The following is a 19,273-nucleotide window of genomic DNA, read 5'->3' as shown; positions in this document are numbered from 1 at the left end:
ATAGTTTGCTTCTAAATCTTGTACCCACCATTGTGCCTGGTATTGTTTCAATACATTTAGAAAATGTTGCTCCTGTAAAGGGAAACACTGATGTTCAGCTGTTTTCTCTCATCCTGAAGTTTGAGAATTAAAGGTAAATAATCCCTTTGGGCAGTTTCATTGCTATTCAGTTTTTCACTGCCCCAGAGACCTAAAACTTTTTTTTTGTTTGAATGAAAGCTCCCTTTTTGCCTCCCTTCGTGCTGTCTTGTGACTCAGGATGTCATTTCACTTCTGAGTCAGAAGGTCAAGGTTTAAACGCTGCTCTGGATACTTGAGCATGAAATATAGTTTTGGGTACAGAGGGATGGTTGCACTGTCTTGAGGCTCTACTTTTCAAATGAGATCTGTCTGTCCCCTCAGCTGGATGTAAAAGATTGGGTGGGTGGAGCATTCCCAGATGTGCTGGCCAATATTTATCCCTCAGTAAATATCACTAAAATAGTTATTTATTATGATATTCCTGTTTGCAGGAGCTTGTACACAAATTTCTATATTATGAAAGTACTTTATTAGACATGATACATCCTGAGATTTTGAAAGTTGCTATATAAATACAAATTCTTTTACTTTGTCTTTCTGACATGGAGGTGTTGAATTAGAGGTTCTTGTTCTAACTAATCCTCAGACTGCTTATGCAACATCCAATACAGGATAAGCAGAAACTTCAAGTTCAATTGTTTACAGTGACCCCACCCCATCCCCAAAATTCCATCTCTTTGGCAACAGTGAAATTAACCAGTTTTTTTTTCAGTCTTGGTATGACATTTGATCTTGTGACCTCCCATTTGTGCTATCCATTTTTCCCGCAAACGTCTGACTTCCTCAGTCTCAGCTCACCAGCTGCTGAAACTCTTTCTTGTCTTTATCTCCAGACTTGACCATTCCAAAGTAATCCTGGCTAGTCTCCCATATTCTGCCCTCCCTAAACTTGATCATCCAAAATTCTGCTGTCAGTGGCTTAACTATCACCAGGTCTTATTATCCAATCGCAGCACTGCTATTCTAATATCTCCTGTGGCTCTGTTAAATTTTGTTTTATAACATTCCTGTGAAGCATCTTGGGACATTTTAATACATTAAAATCTCTAAGTATGTTGTTTTGCACCTGTTGAAAATGGCAATAATTTCCCAATCTTTTTATAGATGTATATGTGTGTGGTGGATATAATGGTGAGGTAATACTTGGAGACCTCTGGAAGCTCAATCTACAAACTTTCCAATGGACTAAATTGCCTGCAGAAATGCCAGAGCCGGCTTATTTCCACTGTGCAGCTGTAACCCCAGTGAGTAGTTCTGAGTAACATTTCCTATACTAGTCTACTTGTAATGTGCAGTCACTGTCCCTCCTAAACTTGAGTCTGTCTTTGTCCAACATGACTCCCTCTCAATATCCAGTAGGAATTGCTGATGCTCAATGAAAATTGGGGATTTTTTCCCCTTAACTTACTGCCAACCTAATTGAGTTCCATTAATTCTAATTAGGGTTTGAATGTTTTGTTAATCTGTTTATGCAACCTGTTTTGCTTTGTTGCTGCTCAGCATTGATCATGAACCCATAAAGAGCAGCGAACAATAAAGGATTCCCTTTTCTGACCAGAATTAAATTGTGTTTGTACTGTGTAAATCCACTTGGTTATCAATCCTGTCCACTGCATTTTCCTAAGTTAAAGGCCATCTACCAAAGTGTGGCCTATTTCCACCACGCCTTTCCCACCAGAGGTTCCTTGTCCTGTGCAGTCTATGTACTAGCACAAATGTTAGCAACCATTCCCCCAGCACCTACCTCCAGATCATTTCAAGAGTTATAAATCGCAGCAGCCCTGTAGCAGATCCTTGTAAATGTGCCACAAGTCAGTTGGCACCACAGATCACCTTTTCATAGCAGTGTATGGTCTTTCACTCCCCTTCTCCCCAAATAGCCTCCAATGATTCCAGAATTTCTGTCTTCATTGTTCCAGGTAGTCTGTTTCAGGTGTAGTATCCCAGTGCAAAATGCTCTTATAAGACAACCCAATATTAAAGGATAATTTTTTGGGGCAAATTTCTTTTCCTGACGATTAAACAGGTACTGAATGACAATTTCACGTGCTGACAGCTCCTCACATGCTAGTGTTGGCATTGCAAGACATTTCTTTATGGTAGCAGTTCTGTACAAACTGAGGGTCCCTGCTAATTGTTCAAATTGTGTATTTCAGGCTGGCTGCATGTATGTACATGGTGGCGTGGTCAACATCCATGAAAACAAGCGGACTGATTCGCTGTACAAAATCTGGCTGGTGGTACCCAGCCTGTTTGAACTTTGTTGGGAGAGACTGCTGAAGAGTCTTCCACACCTAACACAGTTCTCCACCACTCAGCTGCTCAATCTTGGACTCACACAAGGACTCGTGGAGAGGCTGAAATGACTGCCAGAGGGAAGGAGGTAGACAGAAAGAGAGAGACATGGATTCTGCAATATGGATGATGGGCAGTGTTGGAGGAAGCTGCTGGAAAGAATACTCCTCAAGGCCTTATCTGCCATAAGTGTTGGATGTCTCAGCTACTTTTTTTTTTAAGACATCCTATTACTTGATCACATCAAGTGATATGGACTGGTTTCTTCCCCACCCCCCACCCCTCCCACATCATGCACACACCCCCCCCCCCCTATCCCCCACCATCACAGCCCCTCCTCACAAGGCAAGTGGAGCCTTGTGATATTGTTTTTAAATGCTTGTCCCTCACTCTGGGACTATTCTGGTTCTGAAAAAGAGGTCAGACGGTCTGAGGGACTGTTCCAGTCTTTGTGCCGTCATCCCCCAACACCTACAAGCCTCAACATTTTTTTTTGGCCAATTATTTTTAAATCGCAATTTACATGTGATATTAAATCATTTTGTGCCCCCTTCTTCCCCCCCCCCCCCCGCCCACAAACCAATTCCTTCCATGAAACACAAAATTAGGCAGGGCCAATGGTCTCATCTGAAACAGTAGCCTTTTTTTAAAAAAACTTCCTTCATATTGCTGATAGACCTGCATGTCTAATATTTCCTGTTTTGGTTTCAAATTTAAGATTTTTTTTTCCTCTTGGTTGTGGCATCTGCTTCTCCTTCCCCTCCCCACCCCATTTAAATCTTCCCATCAAGAGCCAAAAACCCAGCAAGTGGTTGCCTTAAAATGCTGTTTTAATCACCATGAGTACTTTTCACACATACAATGAGTCTGTCCTGATTCTGCTGTCAGTTGTGTGTTTCAGCCATGCTGATTTGGATTCAATTTATTGTTTGTGTGAAGTTTTTTTTATAAAGCTATAACTGTTCATGTGTTTGTGAAAGGAAAGAAACATTTCAGATGTTTGCATTCATCTTACTGCCTTGGTTTAGGGTGCCTTGATTCCCTATACCACCCATAGGCCTGAGCTAACTTGCCAATTATAATGGGGCTTGGGTCAGTGTCAGTACACAACACACCTTTGGCTGATCAATTAAGTAACCTGGTGTTTTCCTAAATCATGTTGTAAGCGTCACATTGTGTCGTGGGCAAATGAATTTGTGGCATTTATAGACAGTGAACATGCCAGTATGAACAGCAACCAGTCACTTTCCACATTGGATCATTTTACTTCTGATTTTTGATTTGACAGAGGGAGGAGAATCTTGTTAATATTTTTGCTGTTTTCACAGCTGTGATGACAATGAAATTGTCAATGGATTGCACCATTTTAAGGATTCCTGGGGTTCCCCCTCCTTTTCATCGTGCTCCCACTCCTCAAAACTAATCTTTAACCGATGGTCAGATGTTCTTAAAAGGACTTGATGTTTCCAATTGTAATTCTGGATTTAAACCTGGGCTAGGACCTGTTTGAGGGAAGGGTTGCTGATGGTTGAGAAATACAGGTGGGGAAAAATTCCTCTTGCATTTTTCACCTTTTTCCTCCATGTATTTACATTGTAAATGCATCATATTTGGGTCAACTTGCTGTCCCCTCTCAGCCCTCCTTAAGCATGATGCCTTCCTTGCTCTCCCAATCTTTGCTCACTCTTTCCTTTCCCTAAGTTTGTTCTTTTCTACTTGCACTGTGCCATTATTCATATTAAAATTGTCTATTTTTTTGGCATTGAGCAGATTTCTAATATGGCAGATGTTTCTGTCTTTCAACAGCTCATTACCCTCACACTCCCAGATTACTGCCAACATTTCCAGCTCTCTCCCCCAAACTGTTTTAATTTAAACTAACTTTGTGGCTTGCTTTGTTTTGATACTATGATTAATCAGTCTCCTTGTCTCATCTGGAAAGAATGTGACAACTTAATATGATCTAAAGTGTTGTGAACTGGAGCTGCTGTTAAGGGTACCCATAGAGGTGCACCTACCCTCATGAGGCATCATCTGCAATAGATGTAGCATAATAGAGAGTTTATAATAAATCTGATCTGTAATGGCTGGCCAGAAATTGTTGACTTCATCTCTGGAGTTGGGTTGGAACATTTCCACTTATATAAACCACTAGCAGCAATGTGGTGCATAGTGTATGTTTTGTGTGCAACTGGGCTATTGCAGGCAATCAGATTGCAGTTAATAAACTGGTCAGCAACAGTTGCAATCAAAATCATCAATGAAAACTTTAATACATCACCAAGTGCTTACATGAGGAATTTGACCAACTACTCAGTTGTCAGTGAATGGATTAACACCATTCTGGTTTTTAGTGTATGTCAGGATGGTTCATGGTGAACCTGCTGTTCTCTCTGGGTGAATGGGGTAGGTAAGATTTGAATCTCTCTTCTGCTCTTGTAGAAATTGGCATATTTAAATAGAGGCCTGTATTAATCTTCAGAATTGTAAACTCTTGTTAGAGTCAAACTGATGGTTTGCAAAACTAGATGAGACTTTACTCAAACCCATTGTAAAAATGATGGGATCAAAGCAAAGGTGGGTTTGTCCTTTAATTTTATCAATTGTCTGGATTTGATTTTTAAATCAGTGCAAGATTTTTTTCACCCCATCTTTTTGTAAAGTTGTTAATAAAAGCATGAAATCTGAATTGTTCATGAGTTTATGACCAGCTTCTGCAGTCAGTGTATGTACAATCCTGCTGTTGAGTTCAGTTATCTGGTAAGTGACTTCTCCCCTGTTCCTTGCCCCTAGTTGTGGAGCTTTTGGGGTATTATGCCAGACCTACCTCTAACCATTGATCATTCCTTAAGTGGCAGTTTGCATTTCAGCTACCTTATCTACAGTTGGGAGCAGGAACTGAATTATCCTACCAGCTATGCTGAATGCAAAAGTTGCATACTTGTATAGGGTGTACCTAAATGCATGACACCTAATTTGTGTCCCAAGTACATTCACATTAAGATGGCAATAATTTTACTACAGATAAACCCAGGGCACTGGAACTGAAGTAGGAGGATGAGCTAGCAAACAGTTTATTTATTTTGATGCACTTGCAGAATATCAACTTTCATGACAGCCTGATGTCAATATGCACTTTAGGGAATAGAATGGGAAGGGTGGATTTGTACCCTGTTAATAATCAAATGTAAAAACATGTTTTCCCTTGTACCATGGTTCCCAGGGTGGCACAAGAGACATCAACTCAATCAACTTGTATATAAAACACTGGATGAGAAAACATCAGTGCCAAAACTGAAATAAGCTGATTTTTGATTTTACTGTCCTGAAACGTTAATGCTGTTTCTTTCTCCAGCTACCTGACTTTTGTTTCTGTATCTGCACTACTTTGTTTATATTGACTGGTATGCTCTATTTGAACCTGCCTAATGAGGGGAGGCTAAGGGTATTAGCATTAGAACTGCATAAATTGTGCAAAATAAAAAGCACTGACAAACAGAATATTGAGGAAAATCTTAGGTACTAGCCACAGCTCAAACAAACCAGTGCAGCCTGTTCTTGGAAAGGTGTTTAAGTTTGACAGAGTATATTACTGTTGGCAGAGATAACTGAAGGACATTATAGCAATAGTCCTTTAGTGACTGGGGCAAAGTTCTCCCTCATGTCACTGACTTCCATTTAGTTTTTGCTTATTTTTGAATTTTAATCAAACTCCAACTGCAGGAGACACTACTGAAAATTGCTCACTGAGGACTGCATGTTGTGTCATGTCTTTAAATATGACATGTTTACTACATACTGTAGAAAACATCCCTACTTTTATTGCAAGGGGTATGGAATATGACAACCTTTAATTTACTTTCCTAATCACTGCTGAATGGCTTGTGATTAATCTCATACTTTTACATTTCAATAGCAACTAACTCTTTCTACTCTTCAAATAGGCAAATTTGCTTTTATCTATACAGCAATCCATCTGCCAAATTTCAACCCATCTACTTCTCAATGCAGGTTGCTTTGTTTACAACTTTCCTATTGATTGTCTAAATGAAGAGGCTGAAACCAAGTCAGATATAAATTGTAAATAGAGAAGTGTTCATGAGACATACCATTACATTTTCTCCAATTTATACCTTTTCTCTAAATCAATCCTCCATTCTTGGTGAGCTGTTTTATAGATTAACCTTTGGTATCATGTAAGATCCTTTTTACCAACACTTAAATCAATTTCACTTGCCTAATTATCCCATTTAACCTTTAATAGATTCCAGCAATTTCCTGATGAGTTTAATACTTTGTACTGTCCACCTTATCTTCTTGACTGAAGCTACATTTGGAAAATTAAAACCAAATGCATTTATCAAGTCCTAGGGCCTTGTCAATAACTGTCTTAGTGCATCTGTTCAATTCACTGGTTCAAGTTGCCTCAATTGTCTACAGCTGACATCTTTCATTTGACTGCTGCTTTTACACAAGGTGAGTATGAACGACTATTGAGTTCCAAAGGAAGCAGTAGCTGACAACTGTCTGGCTTAAAAAATAGTCCAATTGCCTTGGCAGTTTCAGGTGAATAGCTTTCTTCCATTTTCTCCAATAGTGTGGGTATTCCTGACACCAAAAACAGATTGATAGGATATGGATGATTATTCTATAGTGGGCCTCTTTCCTACTAGAAAGAGCTATGACAAAATTACACTGCCTTGTTTCTATGGTATGCACCATAATGTAAATTAAAGCTAATTGAATGGGATGGTAGTGTGGTTAGCACTACTGCCTCAGCACTAGGGACCTGGGTTTGATTCCTGGCTTGGGTCACTGGATGAAGTTTGCACATTCTCCCCACATCTGCATGGGTTTCCTCTGGGTTCCTGAGTTAAAACTATGCAAGTTAGGTACATTGCCTGTGCTAAATCACCCTTTAGTGTCCAAGAATGCATAGGTTAGATAAGGCCTAGGTGGGATTGTTAGTGCAGACTCAATGGGCTGAATGGCCTCTTTTGCTGCATTCTAGGGATTTCATAACATCCTGACCAACCTTTGCACCTAGATTCATAAGGGATAAACCAGGCCCCACATTTAAGGCTTGAAAGCATCACTATTTCTATCTGCTCATCAGAAACTGACTGGCTCAGTATTGCTGATGTTTGGAAAGTGAGGGTTCTTTCACAAGATGAAAAAAAGTCAAAGTTCATGCAGTATACAGATAATGGAGCTGCAGTTTCTATTACCACTGCCAACTAAAGTGCATGGTTAAAGTTTACATTTTGAAACAGCCCTGGGAAGGAAGAATCCAATAGACCCATGGTCAACATAAAAAGCATGTCAAACTTCAAATTCAGACAACAATGATCTGCCCTTCAGGAGTGACCCTTGAGCAAACTATTGAGGACATGAAATCCACTATGAACCTGTAGGGACGGTGTTTCACATTAGCAACTTGACTCTTGTCACATGTCACAATAGTTGGATTTAATTCAATTATGTTGTTTTGTTTGCAGATGCAAATGGAAAGTTAGCTCAACTTGGACCTTAAGTTAGGGCTTCCCACAAGTGATGTGGAATGGTAACCATTTGAAATATGCTAGTCTATTCTTGTACCAACTATCAACTTTTCTGCTGGACTCAGTTCAGAAATAAAGCTTTTTGCTTGCCTTGTTCTCAGACTTATGCTGTAGTGAGTAACTGTAAAACAGGAAAAGTTGGTCAGGTGTGTATATTGGGTTTCCTATATTTTCTACCTTGATGTATTATAGGAGGGTATTATTAGGGTATTGTGTTTTAATACAAGTCTAATAAGTGTACTGCTGTTTAAAAAAGCTTTAATTATTCAGGATCACATTGAACCTTTGTTTTCCAAGCAGGCTTCAGTTTTCTAGCACACCATGAAGTTGACTAGTTTTGCATGCATCCTCCAGAATTTTGAAATAGAAACAATGAGGGGTCATTTGGCCCTTCCAAGTCTACACCACCATTCATGGCAGATGGTCTAACTGTCCATCCTCAAAAAAGACCAAAAACTACACAATATTCTAGCTGTGACCTCACCAAGATTCTACTTGCAATATATCCCTGCTCCTGTATTTGAAACCTCATTACAATTTTGTTCCCTCATCCAAATATATTGTTAATAGCTGGGTTCCCAGCACCAATCTGTGGCACCCCACTAGTTACTGCCCACCAGTTTAAAAAGGACACAAAGTACAGACCATTCAGGATTTTCCAGAACTTAAGGATTCAAACCCAGATCCCCAAAACATTAGCTAAGTTTGAATTAACAGTCAAGCAATACTACTACTTGGCACCATAAGCTCCTTAATACTTCATTTAAGTCACCCTTCTTCCAGTTCTGGGCCTTTTGCCAACTATATTCTTCATTATCAACACAAGTCACACAGGGGATTCAATCAAGATCATGATCTAGAAGTTGAGAAAAATCAAACTCAGATTTACATTACAGGTTGTAGAAACATCCTATACAAGCTGATCACTAGCACAGTCAAACAGGTTCAACTCTCCTGAAGGTAGTGTTTGTCACAGGTCAGCAGCCTTTTCCACTAGTTTCCACAGACAATATACTTCTGCAAATTCAAAGTTCAAGTCCCTGGCCCTGTCCCCTATTCCGTTACAATAACTGTCTGTACAATTAGTGATTGAGGTTGAGTGAAGGGAAGGGATTTCATTATGTTTGTAATCCAATGTTCCTTTACAAATTCAGCTTTTGCACTTGTTTGACCCTCTATTAGGTGGTCAAAACTGGACAAAGGCTTAACTAAACTCTTGCATGAAGGAAAAGTGGTTAAGTATGTTTTGAATGGATTTTCCCATAATTACACTAGTACATGTTGACTGGTCATGAATCTTTAGAAACACTGCATTAAATCATCTAGTCTCTTACCCTAAACTGGACTGAAGTCAATGGGGTGAAATTACTTCAGCATTTGATCTGCCCACATACAGTACAGTTAACAAAAAGTAGTTGAACAGATTTGATTCAATCCCAAAACTCATACCTCATTACTGAATGCAAGCTTGTGGATTGTTCCCCAAATACCTGCTCCAAAAAAAAGGTGACCATTGAAAAAGGTCTGAGCTTTAAGACACTGATGTCCAGTCTCCCAACAGATACAAACCTGTGAAATTGCAGCAGATAATCCATAAGATTCCATTATGTGAAGAAGCTTAAAAGCAGTGGAGAAAAAAATAGCCTGAATATTATGGCTGGAGAGGCAGCACTGAATAACATCAAACAGCAGGATGCTTGGCAGATTCTCCTCTTGCTGAGATTTCTATTGTTACAGCATTCAAATGGACAGCTATTTTAATTCCTCCAGCACTAGAGTCAAACTTTAGGTTATAAATGGAGATAAGTACAAATTTTATTTTAAACAGTTGATTTACCCTATAAATATATTTCACCCCCTCCAACATTATATATCTGTATTAAGTTAATATAGCAAGTCACTGCTTCCTTCAGATATTCTTAACTGGAGTTTTAGTACAAATTCATTTCCTCCCCCCCCCCCCCAAATCAAAAGAAAATCAGATTTAGATCAAAGATCAAAGTTTGTCCTCAGACAAGGATGCAAATCTTGGAAGTATGTAGGGTCAGCACTGCTTCAGAACCTCTTCCAAATTGAAATCTGAAGTGATAAGCCAAGCTCTGCTGTCCTTTCCTCCTGGATGCAGAATGTGTTATTAGGCCTCAGGTTGGAGGAAGTTGACTGATGGTAGGAGAGCTGAATCACCATAAGACAGATTTGCAAATTTGTACAAAGTGGTATCCAGTCACTACTTCCCAGCACTACAGAGTTCAGTTCACACAACAGAATTAGCTCCTACTCTTGAATGATGCTTGGATTATTGTTTTTTCCCTTGACAAATCTGCAGACTTATTGACTGCCAGTAACTAGAGTTTTCAAATTAACCGTGTAGAGAGTTCAGTGATTCAATTTTAGCATCCACTTTGAGAGGGAGCAAAGAAGTACATGGACATGATAATGAGGTAGACTACCACCAGTGCTGTGCCTGCGGAAACAAAAATCAGTGTCAGGATTTAAAATATGGCAAAGAACGTTATCTGCTGATAATGGAAGACTGGCTGCCGTCAGCACCTAACTGTAGCACAAAGCATCTAAAATACAGATATGGTGAGCTGAATGGCCAGTTTCTGCACTGTGGAACTGAACAGGACTTGTTACTGGGACTTAATAGGGTACAGATCAGAAACCCCAAAAAAGTTAAACTAGACCCCAACTGTTATATTTGGCCATGAAGATATGACATTACAGACAATTCTACTCAAACTGGGAAGCTTTTATCAAAACAAACTTTAACAGCACAGTTTAACAAATGAATTAGTTTAACATTTGAACAATGCTTAAATATGACAACTGTTAATCTGTCCTTACAAATTCCAATTCAAGCAATATTCCTCCTATTGACTTAAAAAGTCCTCTTCCACAGTTAGCAACACATATTCATGCTTGGACTACTTAGAAGACATGTTTCTCCCTTCTCCCAAGATGATCAAAAAGCTCTGACAGTCCCAAACAGCAGCAGAGAAAAAAAAACCACATCTTGCTTCTTTCAGAACCAGGCAGAACTGCTTGTTTTAAACACTTCCCTGCAAGCTCAGCTCTCCCATTAGCACAACTATCTTGTAAATCAACCTAATTAAGTCTCTACTAAAATCCCAAGTAAACAAATGCATTAATTCTTTAAACACACCATTAGCTAAAATCAGTTATTATCCTGCATTCTCAATATGGAGCTTCCAGTTCAGTCAAACACCTTGAAGAGGACTTAAAACAAGAAACACAATAAAGACTCATTTCTTAAAAGGCACAATATCACAGCTCTGCCTCAAAACCAACTCCCACCTCAGATTTCACAAGTACATCAACTGGATTGATCAAGTTTCAGAATGCAAGTGATTCAAATCTAAGGCCGCACAGTCAAGGGCAAAGGGCTCAATTCATCTTCAATCCTACAGGTTTAACTTCCTTTAAAATACAAAATGATGCCCATTGAAATAAATCAATCCTCAGCTGAGCGACATTTTGGCTAGGTGCATCCAAGCTATGAAAGGATAAGAGCTCAGGACATTTCAAATCACTTAACCAATAAGTACTTTAAGTGTGGCACCTGGTTGCAGTGGCTATTTTATGGGATTAATGATCTAGAGGCCTGGAACTCAGTCCAGACATTGGGGAAATTTAAATTCAGATTATTATATCTGGAAAAGGTGAGCATTTAAATGGTGATTAAACTAATAAATCATATTGGCTTATTGATGTCCCTTAGGGAAGGAAACCTGCCATCCTTAACCAGCAGAGCCAGTGCTGAACAGACCCACAGCAATATAGTTGAATCTTAACCACATTCAAAATGGCAAAAGCAAGCCACTTGTGTCAAATCCACCTCAAACCATAATCCACAAATTTGCAGCAGTTTGAGGCAGCATCTCACCAACACCAAAGGGCAATAAATGCAAACCTTCCTAGTGAACTTAAGATAATTTGCCCACAGCATTATCCCAAAAGCAGTAAATGACATGCCCATACACTTAATGTTAATACCAGGAAGCAGCAATCTGCCCATCTTTAAGGCCAGAATTTAGTTCTTTCCCAATCCCCATTCCTGCAAATTCTCCCTTTGCAAGAATAACCAATTTGTTTTCAGTTATTGAAACTGCTTCCAGTAACCTTTCAGGTAGTGCATTCCAGATCACAACTTATTGCAGAAGCAAAAGTTTTCATCTTTGGTTCTTGTATTATCTGAATCTGTGCTCTAGTGGAGCACTAGGAAATGAAATACTGTCTGAACGGGAAAGTTTTGACTCAGCACAGTGTATAACACAGTATTACTGCACATTGACAATGTAGTTTCTTGTCAAACTGGTAACATGGGATCATGCTCATTAAAAACTGGGTCAAGATTGCCTGATCATGCAAGACCTTCATCCAATGACTGTCGAAGCAGATTGGATAGGGATCTTGGTTTCAGAAAGAGGAACGGTGGTGTGAAGAAAGATTGGTGACAATAAAGGGAGTGTTTGCTCGTTTCCTTTGTACCCAAGTCACAACATTCTATTATAGGATTAGATAATTCAGGATAACAAGCCATTCAGACATGGCAATTGCAACAGCCTTTGTACAGGCTGATTTATCCTCAGACATGCAACATAGGTACAATTCTTGGGAAGTGACTTTAAATTCATTCAAGGGATGTGGACTTTGTTGCTAGGTCAGTATTCATTGCCTATCTAATTGCCCTCAAGGTGATGGTGAGCTGCCTTCTTGAACCATTGCAGTCCATGTGATGTACTTAAACCACCAGTGCTGTTGAGGGAGGGAACTCCTGGATTTTAACCCTGCAAGGAATGGTGATGTATTTCCAAGTTTGGATGGTGAGTGGCTTGGAGGGGAACTTACAAGTGGTGGCATTCCATTTCACTTCACCTCAACCCATTTCCTTAGACCACAGCAAACCCCAAAATCTAGCCTGATGCTCACATGCTTTACTGAGGGAGTACAGCATTTTCAGACATGCCTTTTTCAGGAAATGCAAAGCTCTTGCCTTGCCTGTGCACATATGGGTGTAAATAAGGTCCACTGTTGAAGAACAGCAGAGGAATTTTTAACCAATCCTGATCAATATTTATCCTTCATCTAGCATTATTTTGAAAAGAATTGTCCACTTAGACAATCTGACCCTTCAAGCCTGCTCCACTATTCATGATCATGGCTGCTGATCCAACTCAATAGCCTGATGGTACCTTTCCCCCATATTCTTTGATTCCCTTTGTCTCAGCTATATCTAACTCCTTGAAAACATGTTTTGGCTTCAACTGCTTTGTGGTGTGAATTCCATAGACTTGCCACCCTGAAGAAATGTCTCATCTTCATCCTAAAACATCTTGGAGCTAGCTGTGCTTATACTGGCTGCTATATCCCCCAATTCACAACAGCTAAACTTCAAAAATATTTCAGTTTCTGAAAAAAGATGGGTCTGTGCTGGATAAATACAAATCTTAAGTGGTTGGACAGTTATTGTTCAGACTGCAAATGAAGCAGGTACCCTAAGTTTCAGGGACAGTAGGGCCTTTGACCAAACATCTGATTACATTACTTGCACAGATGCACAAGTAAACAATTCATTGCCCCTCTGCCAGGTGTGATATCTGCATTACTTTTTGTACCATACTGATTTCCCACTTTATTCTTCTGCAGCTCATTGAAAGAAAGTCAACCTACCTTGAAAATAATCACATTTTCCATCCATGAAGATGTAGTTCATTAAGATGACACTGAATATTGATGCCCAAAGGTGGAGGTCACTGAACAGCAGATTAAACCCTACAGGCTAAACAAAAAGCAAGTGGAACCATAGTCAATACATGGGTGGTTGAGATCATTTTTGTATTCCAGTCTTAAATTCAGGGTCTTGCAGCTAAATACAAGCCTTTTCCACAAAGGTGTCAATGCAACCTGCTGTCAGATTGAGTACTGGGTTGAAGAGTGCTAAAAGACCACAAGAAACTGGAGCAGCCATTCTGCTCCTCAAACTTACAATATCATGGCTAATCTGACTGCAGACTTACCACCATCCCAGTTTGTTCCCCATACCCTTTACTCACTTGAAGGATTAATCTCTGCCTTGAATATAGTCAATTGCCCAGCCCCCACTACTCTGGGACAGAATTCTGAAAACTAACCCATCTCAGCTCAGTCTTTATTGGAGATCCCCCAATTTGTTTTAAAATTTGGCCATCGAGTTCTGGAGCACCTGAAGGAAACCCATACAGACATGGGGAGAATGCACAGTCTCCATAGTGACCCAAGCCAGAAACTGAACCCAGGTCCCTACAGAGGTAACAATGCTAACTACTGCACTGCCCTGAGCTAGCCCTCTTTCATCAGGTGATTGTTTCAAGTTCCTCCTTTTGCCCCTCACTGATTTTTCTTGGGATGCTTTGACTCTTTGGTGTTCTCTTCATAAAGTCTCTGCATTTCATTGCTTTCCCATTATCAATTTCACCAAGAGACCAAAACTCAGTTTGTCTACTTCCCCTTTCACATTTATATTTACACACGCTTGGAAGTTTCCATGTGCCTAAATCCCTGAAAGTTGACACTCGGGTTGATAGGGTTAAAGCAGAGTAGTGTGTTAGCTTTTACTGGTAGAGGGATTGAATTGGAGCCATGAAGTCATGTTGCAGCTGTACAAAACTCTGGTGTGGCTGCACTTGGAGTACATGTGGTGACCAGAGCTGTACATTATAGGAAGGATGTGGAAGCATTGGAAAGGGTGCAGAGGTGATTTTACCAGGATGTTGCCTGGTATGGTGGGAAGGTCTTTGAGGAAAGGCTGAGGGACTTGAGGCTGTTTTTGTTAGAAAGAAGGTTAAGAGGTGACAGAGGCATACAAGATGATCAGAGGATTAGATAGTGTGGACAGTGAGAACCTTTTTCCTCTGATACTGATGGCTAGCATGAGGGTACATAGCTTTAAATTGAGAGGTGATAGATATAGGACAGATGGAACACAGCATACTACAGCACAAACAGGCCCTTTGGCCCACAAGTTGTGCTGATCATATCCATACCTACCAGGCCATAGAACTATTAACTCCCAATCCCATGTACTCATCCAGAAGTCTTAAAAGACCCCAGCGAGTTTGCCTCTACCACCACTGATGGCAGCTGATTCCACTCACCAAGTGAAAGACTTCCCCCTAACATCACCACTGTACTTGCTCCCCAGCACCTTAAACCTGTGTCCTCAGTGACCATTTCAGCCCTGGGAAATAGAGTGGATTCTCAGAGGCTATCTATTCCTCTCAACATTTTATAAACTTCTATCAGGTCACCTCTCAACTTCTGTCTCTCCAGGCAGGAGACCTAGCTCCATAAGGCATGCCTCCCAATCCAGGCAACATCCTTGTAAATCTCCTCTGCACCCTCCTCAATAGCTTCCACATCCTTCCTGTAGTGAGGCAACCAGAATTGCACACAGTACTCAAGTGGGGTCTGACAAGGGTCTTGTAAAGTTGCAGCATTACCTCCTGCTCCCAAACTCAATCCCTCGAATGAAGGCCAGTACACCATACACCTTGACCACATCCTCCACCTGAGGAGAGGAGGATTTGAGTGTCCTATGGACCCAGACCCCAAGGTTCTTCTTCTCCTCAACACTGCTAAGACTCCTACCCTTGATATTGTACTCCTGCATCCCATTGGTCCTGCCAAAATGGACCACTACATATTTATCTGCACTGAAGTCCACCTGCCACTTCTCCACCCAGTCTTACATCCTATCTATGTCACACTGCAACTTCTGACATCCCTCCAGACTATCCACACCACCAACCTTCATGTCATTGGTGAACTTACTAACCCATCCCTCCACTTCCTCATCCAGGTCATTTATGAAAATGACAAACAGCAAGGGTCCTAGATGTGTCTAGGGCGGTGGATAGAGGAGAGCCGGTGGATGTGGTCTTTCTGGATTTTCAGAAGGCGTTTGACAAAGTGCCTCACAAGAGGTTATTGCAGAAGGTCGAGGGACATGGAGTTGGGGGTAGGGTGTTAGCATGGATAGAGGATTGGTTGTCAAATAGGAGGCAGAGAGTGGGGGTCAACGGGTGCTATTCGGATTGGCGGATGGTGACTAGTGGAGTGCCCCAGGGGTCGGTGCTGGGGCCTCAGCTTTTTACCATTTATATAGATGATCTGGAGGAGGGAACCGAGTGTAGAGTGTCGAAATTTGCTGATGACACCAAGATTGGGGGAACGGCAAATTGTGCGGAGGGTGTGGAGAGTCTGCAGAAGGATCTAGATAGGCTGGGCGAATGGGCCAGGAAATGGCAAATGGAATTTAATGTTGGCAAGCGTGAGGTGGTCCACTTTGGTAGGAAAAATGGTAGGAAGGACTATTACTTACGAGGAGAAAAACTGCAGCAGGCGACGGTGCAGAGGGACCTCGGGGTCCTTGTGCCTGAGTCGCAAAAACCCAGCTTGCAGGTGCAGCAGGTGGTCAGGAAGGCGAATGGGATGCTGGCCTTCATAGCGAGGGGGATTGAATATAAAAGTAGGGAGGTCTTGCTGCAGCTGTATAGGGCATTGGTGAGGCCGCAACTGGAGTACTGTGTGCATTTTTGGGCGCCGCACCTGCGCAAAGATATTTTGGCCTTGGAGGGAGTGCAGAGGAGGTTTACTAGGCTGATACCGGAGTTGAGGGGGTTGAGCTATGAGGAGAGGCTGAATAAACTGGGCTTGTACTCGTTAGAGTTTAGAAGAATGAGAGGAGATCTCATTGAGATGTATAAGATGAATGGGATGGATAGGATAGAGGTGGAAAGACTCTTCCCGCTCAAAAAAGACAATAGGACTAGGGGGCACAGCCTCAAGATAAAAGGGGGGCGGTTTAGAACGGAGTTGAGGAGGAACTTCTTCACTCAAAGGGTGGTGAATCTCTGGAATTCTCTGCCCGTTGAAGTGGTGGAGGCTGCCTCGCTAAATATTTTTAAGACGCGGGTTGATGGGTTTTTGATAGGAGAGGGGATTAAGGGTTATGGGGAGAGGGTGGGAAAGTGGAACTGAGCAGCGACAGATCAGCCATGATCTTATTGAATGGCGGGGCAGGCTCGAAGGGCTGGATGGCCTACTCCTGCTCCTATTTCTTATGTTCTTATGTTCTTATTATGTCCTAGAACAGATCCCTGGGGCATTCCACTGGTGACCAACCTCCATGCAGAAAAAGACCCATCCACAACCACTCTGCCTTCTGCAGGCAAGCCAGTTCTGGATCCACAAGACCAAAGCCCCTGGGATCCCATGCCCTCTCACCGTTAAGAAGTCTTGCATGGGGGGGACCTTATCAAACACCCTGAAGTCCATGTAAACCACATCCACTGCTCTTTCTTTGTCAATGTGTTCAGTCACATTTTCAAAGAACTCAACTAGGCTTGTAAGGCACAACCTGCCCTTGACAAAGCTGTGCTGACTATTTGATCATTCTAAAAACTTTTAAATGCTCATAAATCCAGTCCCTCAATCCTCTCCATCAACTTACCAACCACTGAGGTTAGACTCACCGGCTGGTAATTTTCCAGGCTATCCCTGTTCCCTTTCTTGAATTGGAAAGGCATCAGCAATCCTCCAGAACCCCTCCCATCTCCATCAACAGCACAAAAATCATCACTGGGGCTCTGCAATCACTTCCCTCACCTCCCAGTAACCTGGGATACATCCCAGTGACTTATCTATCTTGATGGAATTTAAGAGTTCCAACACATCCTCTTTCTTAACATCCACATAATCTTTTCAGTCCACCACAAACCTGTAGTACAACCTCTCAGATCACTTTCCACCATGAATACCAAGGCAAAGTACTCATTAAGCACCTCTGCCATTTCTTCTGGTTCCAGCTTTCCCTCCGTTCACCTTTTATAGGTCCTATCCCTCCACTTCTCATCCTTTTACTCTTTGCATATTTGTAGAACACCTTGTAGATGTCAGAGGTAGGTTTTTTACTCAGTAAGGGCATGGAATGCCTGCCTGCAAAACAGTTGGAGTCACCAATATTAAAGGGCATTTGATGGATTATTGGATAAACATATGGATGATATTAGAATAGTGTAGGCTAGATGGGCTTTAGATTGTTGCACTGACCTGTGAAACCATTGAGGGCCAAAGGGCCTGTACTGTGCTGTAATGTTCTACGCTTTCAGATTTCTTGAAAGTTGTCATTCATCGTTCAGGAAAAACTGATCAAACCTTTGAAGCTTTTCTTTCAGTACATGAACTCCCAACAAATCACTGAACTACTAAAGCCCCCAACTCAACTTCCACTCCCGCACCTTGTACGCAATCAATCTCTGACTGTAGCACCCTTTCCTTAGTCCAGTGCCCACATACTTGAGACCATCCTCTGCTCAAAATCCAATTTTCATCCTGTCTGCAGCACCAGGACCTTCCTTGATGACTAACCATGGCTCACTGCCTCCCAACTCAATATCAAAATATATCTGACACAAATGAACCATTCATGGCCTGGTGGCCTACCTCTGCTGCTATACTGTTGGTGCCAGTACCACCAGCATTAACTCCTGTTTGGCTTCTTCCTCCAGCCCCAAACCCCTCACAGGGTGCCAATTTGGGGGCCACATGTCAACCTCAGCAATACCATCCCTGTGGTAAGTCAGCTCCAAGCTAGACCCTACACAAGAAATTGTTCACAATTCCACTACTAATATTCTTTCCTAGACTATGCCCCTTTAATATACTTCATCCTACTGTACAAGTGTTTCCCACTGGTTTGCCCTTCCACCACCCCCACCTGCATTAAGATGAATTTCCCCCCATCCCTACACCAGTGGCAACCTTACGAGTTAAATACTTACATAAATAACAGAGAAGAGTACCAGAACCGGGATTTGCAGCATACATACTTGTACAGCAATGGAACTCCCAACTTCCAGGCTGAGCAGATAGATCAAGATGGATGATTAGCAAATAATCCACAGATAAGGCAGTTCAAAGTTAAACAGAGTGGCACATTGAGGGGCAGAGAAACATGCAATTAATAATAACATACCTGAGGCTAATGTTATTTTGCAGTGCAAACTGGATTCCATTTACAATCTCAGGAAGCTCAGGGACCATCGCCAAGACAGTTACACCAAGAAAGTACTGTTTGAGTGTATAAAACACAAGAGGGAGGCTGTTAGAATAAAGCAGTCACTAGGTTAATTTCTGCCCTTTCCAGCCCAAAAGCACAAGTTGTAGAATAAAGGATCAATCCAGCACCCAACCCTTCCATCATACACAATCACCCCAATTCTACCTTCATCTATTTAACTTTCAGGAACAGCATGTTTCTTTGGATTAGTTGA

At 41.4% G+C, this 19,273-nt stretch overlaps 2 protein-coding genes across 4 annotated transcripts in view; one reads left to right on the top strand and one right to left on the bottom strand.

The window, feature by feature from the left end:
- The window catches only part of klhdc10 (kelch domain containing 10), a 44,221-nt gene extending 41,544 nt beyond the window's left edge, over positions 1-2,677 (top strand). For both annotated transcript variants that reach the window (XM_080207627.1, XM_080207628.1), the window contains 2 exons: positions 1,186-1,325; positions 2,238-2,677. In XM_080207627.1, coding sequence (XP_080063753.1) covers positions 1,186-1,325; positions 2,238-2,447 — 350 coding nt within the window. In that variant the 3' untranslated portion in view covers positions 2,448-2,677. The remainder of the gene's footprint in view (positions 1-1,185; positions 1,326-2,237) is intronic.
- Positions 2,678-2,938: 261 nt separating this feature from the next.
- The window catches only part of cax1 (cation/H+ exchanger protein 1), a 58,024-nt gene continuing 41,689 nt past the window's right edge, over positions 2,939-19,273 (bottom strand). For both annotated transcript variants that reach the window (XM_080207624.1, XM_080207625.1), the window contains 4 exons: positions 18,976-19,070; positions 18,782-18,860; positions 13,632-13,740; positions 2,939-10,401 (listed from right to left, as the gene is read on the bottom strand). In XM_080207624.1, the coding sequence (XP_080063750.1) occupies positions 10,328-10,401; positions 13,632-13,740; positions 18,782-18,860; positions 18,976-19,070 (357 nt within the window). In that variant the 3' untranslated portion in view covers positions 2,939-10,327. The remainder of the gene's footprint in view (positions 10,402-13,631; positions 13,741-18,781; positions 18,861-18,975; positions 19,071-19,273) is intronic.

The sequence above is a fragment of the Carcharhinus amblyrhynchos genome, chromosome 19, assembly GCF_965287045.1.
Source record: "Carcharhinus amblyrhynchos chromosome 19, sCarAmb.v2.hapA, whole genome shotgun sequence".
Taxonomy (NCBI): Eukaryota; Metazoa; Chordata; class Chondrichthyes; order Carcharhiniformes; family Carcharhinidae; genus Carcharhinus; species Carcharhinus amblyrhynchos.
The sequence above is the reverse complement of the archived record's forward strand: the minus strand, read 5'-3'. Positions and strand labels throughout refer to the sequence as shown.